This window comes from Heliconius melpomene, chromosome 12 (genome assembly GCF_056956725.1).
Source record: "Heliconius melpomene rosina isolate 202511_hmr_F chromosome 12, ASM5695672v1, whole genome shotgun sequence".
Taxonomy (NCBI): domain Eukaryota; kingdom Metazoa; phylum Arthropoda; class Insecta; order Lepidoptera; family Nymphalidae; genus Heliconius; species Heliconius melpomene.
Genome location: NC_140400.1, coordinates 1,307,360 through 1,319,017, shown reverse-complemented (window position 1 = coordinate 1,319,017; position 11,658 = coordinate 1,307,360). Strand labels below are relative to the sequence as shown.

At 31.9% G+C, this 11,658-nt stretch overlaps 1 protein-coding gene across 2 annotated transcripts; it reads left to right on the top strand.

Annotated features, from left to right (window-relative positions):
- Window positions 1-566: 566 nt before the first annotated feature.
- Window positions 567-10,068, top strand: LOC146533347 (uncharacterized). Of its 2 annotated transcripts, XM_085194951.1 has the most exons (15): window positions 567-803; window positions 1,331-1,462; window positions 2,052-2,411; window positions 2,741-2,863; window positions 3,491-3,615; window positions 4,103-4,177; window positions 6,296-6,428; window positions 6,611-6,732; window positions 7,096-7,165; window positions 7,531-7,553; window positions 7,783-7,867; window positions 8,492-8,614; window positions 9,034-9,144; window positions 9,484-9,599; window positions 9,776-10,068. In XM_085194951.1, exons 1-15 carry the CDS (start codon window positions 696-698, stop codon window positions 9,936-9,938), a joined length of 1,869 nt encoding a protein of 622 aa, XP_085051077.1. In that variant the 5' UTR covers window positions 567-695; the 3' UTR covers window positions 9,939-10,068. The 2 variants fall into 2 exon arrangements, with proteins under 2 accessions (XP_085051077.1, XP_085051078.1); XM_085194952.1 differs by lacking the exon at window positions 9,484-9,599 and having other exon boundaries at window positions 9,776-9,952.
- The last annotated feature ends 1,590 nt before the right edge of the window (window positions 10,069-11,658 follow it).

Sequence of the window (11,658 nt, the reverse complement as noted above, 5' to 3'; positions counted from 1 at the left end):
GTGTTATGACACTCCATTCCTATTAAATCACATCCTTCACTGACTATCCGTCTAATTCTAAAGGCATTATGTGTTACCAGAGCGAGAAAATGAAATTAGTAAATATTTCATTTTTTTTAAAGTCAGACACTTGAACTTTAATTTAAATAGACGACATCTATTTAATTTCTCATAATACGTTAAGAAACAAATGTTTTTATACAATTGTATTTAACACAATAAAACAAATAAATTGATAGATGGCTGAGACTAACCCTCTCTCTACTACATAGCTGTTACCAAGGTACATAATATATTATGCTCCATGTACCATGCCTTAGTACACTAGGGATAAGCAATATATAGCTAAAAAACAAACTACGGTACTTAATGTGGTAATTAATTTACGTATTTTATAATTCCTAATTTTTGAATTCAGTTAATAGAAAAAAATATGATTTAAAAAGAATATCATTAAATTAAATGTATTGAATGATTTTTTACTTTATTTTTTATAAATTTTAATTCGTATATTAATTTTATTGACAAAATTGCCTGACAGAGAACTTGACAGTTGACATAAGTTTTCTATTTACCATTTTTGTTTGGATTTTGGATCGTGTAAAATGAAATTTAAATAATAATAACAAATAACTTAAGTAATCATTTTTTAAAGTTGATAATAGTTATTCCACTTATTTACTAATAATTGAAATATGGCTGAACTAAAAATATGCAGAATTTGCTTAAGAACTGATGCGAAAGTTTACAATTACTTCGAATATCAACTAAAATCATTTTATGAAGAAGTATTGGCTTTGAGAGTAAGTATAACAAAATTAGTATATAATTCGAATTATACTTGTTTCAAAAAAATACATTATTGTTTCGAATATAAATATTACTTTATATCATTAATAATAAAAAAAAATCATACGTACCGGCGTTTTCTTCTTTACTAAAATATACGTAAATATTTTACTTTTTTGTTTAAACAGATTGTTCTTTTAAAAGTTTATGCCTTCCTTTTTTCTGTCTATACTAATAATTAATTTGATCTTGCTTAGTATAGCAACTGTCCATTTTGTCAATATATTTAATTTATTATTAAGTATATTGAAATATTTATTTCTTCAATCTGGTAATAAGATAAAGTGCTACATTGAATTTGGCTGCTCAATATGTAATGTCTCAAAATAGGCTGGTGACTGGTGCTTGGTGGACAGTGTCTTAACACTGAGGTTTCCTCTGCCTATCCTGTTATATGCAGGATGTTATATGTTATATGCTAAATATGTTAACATTAAGTTACCATTCATATGCAACATATTTATAATAAACTTTGTTGCAGGTAAATGACTTAGATGATTTACCACATTACTTTTGCTTTGAATGTGCAATGCTATTACACAAGTTTCATAAATTTAAGGAAAAATGTCATTTTGGTTGGAAAATATTGAAAGAGATTTTAAGAAAAGGCCCTGTAAGTATATATTTCATATTTTATATGTAATGTTTAAAATAAATCAGAATTTATATAGATTATAAAACAATCTTTTTAATAATGGAAGATTATTAATGGCAATGTAGTGTTAACATACTCTTTGCCCAATAATAATCTTCCGCTCCTCACTTTCTGCCAAATTCTGGAGGTATTATATGTTGAGTGTTGAAACTCAATGCAGCTCTTTGCCTCATTGCCAGAGCAATGAAATGAAAAAATAATAAATATATAATTTTCTCAAGTAGGAAACAAATCCACAACCTGTCACATTTACACTCACATGCTTGTGTCCCTACATCACAACTGGCATCAACAACAAGGAGTATAAAATATTAAGAAAATAATTTGGTTGTTTTATGTTCACTGCTTAAGCTTTCCCTTTTAAATAATTTTATATGATACATGACATAATTGAATTGTCTGAGGTAACCCTGAGTTCGGGTAATGTGGATTATATTGGAATTATTAATGTCGTGTAATATAGCCTTCCTTAAATATGACTTGGATTACAATCTGTTCCTGAGATTAAATTAATATTATCCTTAATTTTATTTTCATATATTTTCAGATTACACTAGAAGCTTTACATAAATTAGAAAGACCACTTCTAAATAACAAATCTCCAATAGAAATAATATATTTAAATCCAAAACGGGAACCCTCAGCAGAAAACATAAGTATAAAAGAAGAAACAAGTGACCAAAGACTTATTAAAATAGAATCAATAGAAATCAGTGAAACTTTCATAGATGATATAGAAATAGATGCAGATAAAGAAAAAATATATTGTTATGACATGGATAATGAAATAGATTTAAAAGGAGAAAGAAAGAACATAAAAGAAGCAAAGTATGAAATGGAAAAACAAAGTTTACTGGATGAAAATAAATGGAAGAGAATGGAGTTGAATGAAGAGGAAGCTGTTAAGGTAAAAAGAAATATTTCTAATTTATTCCATCATTATTCTCAACTTTACGCTATGTTAAAATTGTTGGCAATGTAGAGCTGTGGTCAGATTGCTTGGATGCTTCCAAGGAGCATGAAATATCTCATATTAGAAAGAGATATTATCTAACTTTAAATAGGTACCACTACATTCAAATATTTTTATATTTTAAAAAAGTATTAAAAAAATATTTTAACCTGTGTTGTTGAAGACTACAAACTTAACTCTATCACATTTTAACTATATAACAATAATTGACATTCATAAAGATTTGTTTTAGTAGTCAAATTTTATATTCTTTCTATTTTTAGGAATTTATGGAAAGAGCCAGTGACAAGAAATACTTAGCAGCTGCATACAAATGTAATTTATGTTTAAAAGGATTTTCCAAAGAGGATATGTTGAAACGGCATAAAACATTAACTCACAATGAGGTTAATTATTTTTATAGTAACTTATAACATAATGTGATTTCAGATTCAAAAAAGACTGGAAAATAATTATAAAAGTCCTATATTATTATTATTCATGGATCAACTTGTAAGATCATGAGAAAAATAAAGAAGAGGCTAGTCGGGTCTCAGGGGCACAAGCGTGAGATTGTAAACGCAACAGGTTGTGGGTTAGATTCCCACTCAAGGAAATGAAATATTTATTTAAATTGATATTTTCTTTTCTTCGATCTGATGTCGAGGCAAAGCGCGGCGTTAAGTTCCGTCACTTAACACGCAATACCTCCAGAATTGGGGAATGGTGAATGGAGGTGTTACCATAAGGTTCTCTCTGCCTACCCTGCGCTGTGGGAATACATCGTGAAGCTGATAAAATATACATATAGATAAACGAAAGGCAGGCAGTTTTAAGACACTTCATTCCCTACTTTTCGTCCAATTTTTGAAACATTCCCTGTTGTATAGCGAAACTTAACGCCGCGCTTGTCCCGTAATGAAAAACAAACCCACACTCGTTGCGTTTACAGTCATTTATTAATTATTAAACATGTCATTATTTCATGTTTATCTTTTTTTTATATAAAATATTAAAATTATGAGTAATTTCAGTCAAACATATTCGAGTGTCGCTTCTGTCACATGCGTTTCAAATGGAAGTGTCACGTCAGGAAACATATAAAGAAACACTACACTAAATATCAGTGTTTACGATGTCAGCTCGTGTTTCCCATAAAGTAAGTCTTTTATTAACTGATTTCTTTTTTCGATGAGGGGAGGTAGGGAAAGCTCTAAATTCGTGAAATATATTTTTTATGTTTGTGCTTCGATTTTTCCGCCATTTGTGGACCGATTTTTTTGTATTTAAAAGAAAGTACTTGCCCATTGGCCCCTATTGCCACCAAGTCAGCCAGCCAAAAAAATACGTTAAGAGAGGACTACTAAATACACCAAATAAAAATTTACTTATTACTTTTTAATTTTCTTAACTTTAAAGTAATTACAATATTATTGTGTATACAAGACAATGATATTGTAATTACTTCACTTCTTCTTCTCGTTTTTGTTTAAGTTTATGCATATAAGTATAGTCTTAAAGTCGGTTTTATTGTTTTATTATTTTATTTATTATATAGTTCTTTAAGCTTCATGTTGTATCCCGCAGGTTAGCATATTCCCTTATGTTAGGTGTAAAGATATAATATTGTTCATTTCTTTCCACAGAAATACAGCAATCCTCCATGAGCAGTATCACAGTGGTGCATCGATTAAGTGTAAATATTGTAGTGAGGAGTTCAGGTATATATGTATATAAAAACACAAATTAGCCATGTAGCTAGTCCTGTTCATTTTTGCTTTGCGTTTTTTTTGCCTCACGCTGTATTCCGCATGCAGTAAAGGGAACTTAGTGTAAAGATATTCCCAATTCACCGCCCATTTTTTATGCATTCACATTAGTATTGAGACGGAACTCAACGCCACGCTTTGTCTTCTTACCAAGGCAGAACAAAAAAATAGTGCCCCCCTACCTACTCTACTATGCGGGATACAGAAGGTAGGCTAAAAAAACACATTCTGGTATTTTATACATTTCTTGATCATAAAAATATGTAATATATAATTTTTATATATTATACTAGCGGCCCGCTCGCGGTTTCACCCGCGTGAACTATGTTATTATTAATTTCTGTCTCCATGACTACGTCCTAGTGACGTCTATCCAAAGTTTGAGACTCCTAGCATTTGAAGTAATGAAGTTTCATACAAACTTTCGACCCCAAAAACAACCACTTAGTAGTCGAATATTGCAAATTCCCGTCTTAGCGAGCACCTACGTCCTATAAAAAACCTCCGTGCAAAATTTGAAACTCGTAGCTCTGGTAGATTCTGAGATTTCGTGATGAGTGAGTGACCTTTCGATTTTATATACAGGGTGTCCCAGGAGTCAACGATAAAACGAAACCAGGTGATAGACCAAGTCATGACAGTTATGAGAAAAATATAAAAAAAAATTTTTGTCATGTATTTTTCATATTATATTGATTTTAAAAAATATCGGAAAAACTGACACCCTGTGATGGTTTTTCAAGTCCCAGGACTACAAATATTACTCTTTCTTCATTTTTTTTCTGTAACGTAATCATGAGTAACCTTTCTGTGAATTACAGTTTAAGATTTAAACATACCTGCATCAGTTTTCAATAAAATGTGGTGTTTTTGCCAAACATTAAATTCAAAATATTTACTACACCCAACTTTAACCGACTGTACTATAAAAAAAATGTACTACACTGTCTTTGCAAGTAACTTTAAAAGTTGGCGCATTTAATCTGGATTCCGAAATGGTACGACACTTGTTGGATTACTTCTTTATTGAAGAGAGAAAAATCGAAATACTCGATAATCGGGATGACGTTCAGCTTTTTGATATCTTTTCCGATACATTCTAGCTGCAGCATTTGCGTTACATAACCATTCTCCATGAACGAAATGCATATTGGCAATGTGTCAAAGACCGAGTATATGACCTACGAGAGCCCGGACTCGAGCACTATCGTTATAAGTCCTGGGCCAGCCCCTAAGTCGGATAAGCGTTGCCTGGGCTAAGTGGCGGGAGGTCACTGGTGTGGTCTGTGATCGCAGGATACCGTCCAAACTCTTATCCGTCTTATAGAGATCGTGATCGATGCCTCCAGACTCGTGCATGACGGATCCAAGGTATCTGAACTTTTCCAACTTAGGGGATGAGGATAGTGATACTTATAAGGATAGTGCTCAGTCCGGGCTCTCGCAGGCCATATATTCGGTCTTTGACACATTGCCAATATGCATTTCATTCATGAAGAATGGTTATGTAACGCAAATACTGTAGCTAGAATATATCGGAAAAGATACCAAAAAGCTGAACGTCATCCCGATTATCGTGTATTTCGATTTTTCTCTCCTCAACAAAGAAGAAATCCAGCAAGTGTCGTACCATTTCGGAATCTAGATTAAATGCGCCAACTTTTAAAGTTACTTGCAAAGACAGTGTAGTACATTTTTTTTATAGTACAGTCGGTTAAAGTTGGGTATAGTAAATATTTTGAATTTAATGTTTGGCAAAAACACCACATTTTATTGAAAACTGATGCAGGTATGTTTAAATCTTAAACTGTAATTCACAGAAAGGTTACTCATGATTACATTACAGAAAAAAAATGAAGAAAGAGTAATATTTGTAGTCCTGGGACTTGAAAAACCATCACAGGGTGTCGGTTTTTCCGATATTTTTTAAAATCAATATAATATGAAAAATACATGACAAAGATTTTTTTTTATATTTTTCTCATAACTGTCATGACTTGGTCTATCACCTGGTTTCGTTTTATCGTTGACTCCTGGGACACCCTGTATATAGATGTATGTATATTTCAGACACACATCAACATACTACACACATCTTCGCACACACAGAAGTGAGTTTGTGTGCACTCTGTGCGGGTCGTCGTTTGTTAGTGAGGCGGGACTCAATATGCACAAGCGTTTGAAACACTGCACTGATGATGTTGTAAGTATACACACACTCACACACACACACACACACATACGCACATAAATGTATAAAAGCACATATACGAAGGGACGCGGGTTCACCGAAGCAAGCAAGAATTAAACATTTTTGTAACATAATTTTAAGAATTATTTTTATGTAACTATGAAATTTTAGTACTTTTTATACATATGTTTTAGGAATCAGCAGATGACGATGAAGATTTAAATACGTTTTGTTCCCGTTGCAACATTCGCTTTGAAACTAGGAAAGCGTATGAGGAACATTTGTTTCATTCGGCGTTACACGCTGAGGTCGTTGAGTGAGTGAATGATTTTTATTGAATGATTCAATGATTATTGTTAATTCCCTAATTAACCTGCCCGGGGCTTCGCCCGCTTAGGCTTATTATTATATTAAAGGTTAAGGGATTAATTGTACATAATGTTTACATAAATTATAACTTGTTTTGTTATGTATAAACTATATTACTATAAAGTTTCATCTAAATCAGTTTAGTTGTTTTTACCTGAAATAGAAACAAATATTTGATGGGTGATCCACAATCTTTCACGCTATATCCCGCATGTAGCAGGGTAAGTAGAGGGAGCCTAGTGGTAAATGGTCATATATCTAATTTATTATTAATAGTTAATTAGTTAATATCGTTTTTTTTATTTTACAGGGACGGGATTAAAATTGAAAAAGCCGAACCCATTCCAAGGAAAATATTAGCAAAGAAAATGCAACATAAAGTATGAAATTTGTATTTTTATTTATATTAGCTTCGTGTGTTTTAGTTTAAGGAAGCTGTGTTAAGACTCTCCGTTATCTATGTATATATGTATGTATATTGTTATGATAATTTTTATTTAACTTAAGAAGGGAAATGAAAATGTTATTATATATTACTCTCATGGTGCAGCGTGTGACTAAACGCGATGTTTGTTGGTTCAATTCCCACTTGAGGGAATAAATTATTTTTTCTTGTACTTATTGTTCCTCTGCCATCCAAAACAAAATGTCTTAATACTAGGTTCCCTCTGCCTACCCCACTTCAAGCGGGATACATCGAAAAAAGGTGTAATATTGTTTTCTTTTATTGAGTATTTTGTTTCAGATCACACATTTGTTAAAATCTCGGTAAGCTACCATTTATTATGTAAATTTTATTAATCACATAATATAAGAGTCGTGGCATGGTTTATTCTGACTCGAGGAAATTAAATACTTAATTTTACGGAAGTTCTTAAAACTAGTTTCCCTCTGCCTGCCCTGCTACATGCGTGCGCGTGATGCTTAAAAATATATAATATGCGGGTAATATATTTTCTGTATTTGTTTATATATATAATCTATATCTTTTTTCTAGAAATTTCGACGAGTTTCCAATCAAAGCTCAAAGCGGGAATACAAAACGAAGAAGACAAAAAAGTAAACCCACTACATGTCATCAGGTTTGTTATAGTTACTTTTTTTTGAACTTCACTTTGTATTTCACGCACTGTCCAATTTTCTCGTCATTCTGTGTGTTGAGTGGTGGAACTAAACGCTGTGCCTTATCTTATTTATCAGAACGAGATAATAAAAATTATTAAATCCCCCATGAATATGTATTATGTAAAAAGATATACAACTTGGCACTCAATGACTTATTACTTAATTTTGAACTTGCTACCATTTTTCATTTACGTTTTGGTCTATCGTTTATAGGATGAAAGAGCAACATTATTTTAATTTTTGATCCATTTCTTAATGTCCGGTTTGCTTTAACATTAATTTTTAACAAAAAAACAAACCGACGTTGAAAAATAAAATAAATAGTATAAAATAAATTATACTTAACATAATAATAACAAAAATAATCCAATAAAGTTTTTTTAATTTTGAAGTCGATGCCAAGTAAAATAAACATTCTTAGTAATATGATATTGTAAGTAAGGTAGCATTAGCTTTATTTATTAACATTATCATTTCCTCACTCTTGTAACTACGCAAAGGGCAGCGTTTGATTCCGTCACATTTCGAATATTTTTTCTGGTTTTTTAACTATAACTATAAAGCGTTTATTTTCCCTCTAGTGCGGTAAACACTTCTCAACACAAGCCGCGTGCATGAAGCACCACTACGCGGCGCACCCGCGCACGTCCTTCTGCCCGCCCAACGAGAGGCACATATGCGAGATATGCGGGGTCAGCCTCGCTGTGAGTTTATTTTTTTTGTTTGGTTTCACGCTCTATCCAGGGCATATGGGAGGCCAGTTTTGATTTACTCCGTTCTCTATTTTTCTCGAATCCTGTAGGCGTTTCGTGTTGGGTGACGGAACTCAATGCCGCTCTTTGCCTGGACTACGAAATATAAATTTAAATAAATATATTGTTTCGATCGAACCCACAACTTCACACTTTGTGTCCCTGCGCCACTACTGGCCTCAACATTAATTTTTGTTTTGCCTCATGTTGAGTTTATTTTTAGTTAAAATGTAATATTGTTTATTTAATTCATCTATACAGATAAGATACAAAAAAAAGGATTTCAGGAAAATCAGTTTCATACAAAAGGTTCGTAAATTTGTAACCCTATACGGTTTTATAATAAAAAATCGTTAATATTTGTTTCCCAGCCCGGCAGTGTGGCGGTGCACCAAAACATGCATACAAGAGCCAAAGTGCACTCCTGCTCGGTCTGTTCTAGACAGTTCCATTCTAGCATCGGCCTTAAAAGACACATGTTGGTAAGTCATCTAGGATTTTTTTAATTAGAATTAATTATAACATTTATATTAGTCTACTGGTTTATTATTACAATTATTTATTTATTTATTAATCTGAATAACTTTCTGTTTTTTAATAACTTTAAAAAAACTTCTAATAATATACATTATATATGCTCATAGTTTTTTCTCTCTTGATAATTTGTTTAATAGACTGTTTAGGTTTATACTTTACATTCTGAGTCGATGATAACCTGGGAGGGGAACCTGGGAACCCAGTTCGTTCCTCACTTTTTTACGCCACAACTAGTCTCTTTATTTGAATATAAATAAAATTATATTTTTTCTTATATTGCTTAGACACATACAGGAGAAAAACCATTTGCGTGTACTTTATGCGAGAAACGCTTCACCCAAAGCAACAGTATGAAGCTACACTATAGGACCGTGCATCTGAAGCAACCCTACCCAAAGAGGTTAGTGTGGGTTCGTTTTACTTATATATAAACATAAATTTATTATTAGATATTAGAAGCGGTAAATATATAACAATTTTACAATTCATGATGGGCTGAAACTAATTAAATTGATTTTTAATTTAATTTACTACCGGTCGTAGATGTAGTAATAATAACATAACATTAATTTACAGAAACAGAAGAAAAAAGAAAGATACTGATAAAAAGAAAAGTATATCAGAAGATAGCTGCGAGGAACTCCAAAAGGATCCAAAAGCTATGGAAATGGAACCTGTACTTACCTCAGCAGAGAACAATTCCATTGATTATTTAACTCTTAGTTACCAGAAATATTAAGAAATATATGAGGAAATAATATGCATTCATCTTATTCATACTAATACTAATATGAATATATAGAATAGATATTGCCTTTGAGGCAAATATCTATACAGGGTGGCGCTTCTTTTACTGAAACTACATATAGGGTAAAATATTTCAAACTCAAAATTAAAAAAAATAATCAAGGTACCTCAACGGTTTGGACGTAGGATTTTTTTTACATTTCACGATTTTTATCCATACCTGTATTTCGTGTCACGCACACATACGTATGCGACGTTGCCGCTTTGACAGGTAAGTGTGTGCGTGCCTATATTATACTTTACAAATGGCGTTTTATTATAAAACGATAACTTTATTATTTGTTTTGTTTGAAAAAAAAAAATTTTTTCATTTTTTTGAGAATTATTTTTTTTCCGAATTATATAAGGCTTTTATAGAGTACTTAAAACTGTGGTTTCATTTAAAGTGGCGCTGACAATTCCACCCTGTATATATATAAAAGGACTTGTCCTCACTGACTAAGGTAAGACGTAACCGCTGTGCGTAGAAACGTGCAATTTGGACAGATGTTTACTTTCGTAATCTGGACATCCACTAAGAAGGGATTTTGAAAAATTTTAACCCTAAAGGGGTGAAATAGGGGTTGAAAGTTTGTATGGAAAAAAAATCAAATCTGCACCGATTATTATAAAATTGTAAATTCAGACTCTTAAAAATATTTAATTGAACACCTGTTTCACGGTTTTTTAGAATTTACCCCTAAGGGTGCCAATAAGGGGTTGAAAGTTTATATGGAAAAATGTTTAAATCGCCACCGATTTTTATAAAATTTGAAATTTAGACTCTTAAAAATATTTCATTGTACACATGTTTCGTGGTTTATTAGAATTCACCCCTAAATAAGTAAGCGAAGCTGCGCGCGTCCGCTAGTATAATATAAAAAAGAAGTTTTAGTCAATTCTGTAAAACAATTATTTTGTAGCAATTTGGTTGAACAAAATACTTGTTATTATTGAACAGATTTAAACAAAACAAACACTTAACGGAAGTTTGCCAAAATACAATAGTGTAAACTGTATTAAAATCGGTTAAGCCTTTATTGAGATTAGCATGCACAAACGCACAGACAAAAATTTAAATCATAGTTTTATGGTCTATATACATTGTTAAATGCTGGAGGCATTTAATATTGAAAATAGCTTTTTTTGTATCTTATATGTATAGATGAATGTGTAAGTTTGTAGGGATAGATGTTTGTTCCGCTTTAACACAAAAACTATTGAACGGATTTAGATGAAACTTTGCAGTAACTTAGTTTAATCATCATCATCATCATCATCAACAGCCATCTTTTGTCCACTGTTGGACATAGGCCTTCCCCAATTCTCGCCACCACACTCGATCTTCAGCTTTTCGGACCCCTTTTTCTCTTAAGGATAGAATCCGAATCCGAAACTTAGTTTAATGCAACAGAATAATAAATATACAATAAAATAAAATTTATATTAAACAACTATAACCTTACGCCGGCGAAGCCGCGTTTGGCCGCATTAGTAAGTTATGGGTTCGATTCCAACTTCAGAGTGTTTGTATTTAAATAAATCTATTTTCATTTCCTTAGTTTAGTAAGATTAAGTGCGATGTTAGGTTGCGCCAATCAATACAATATTTCTAAACTTGATGGAAAGTGGAGAATTGAATGTTACTATTACTAGGTTTTTCTAAAAATAAA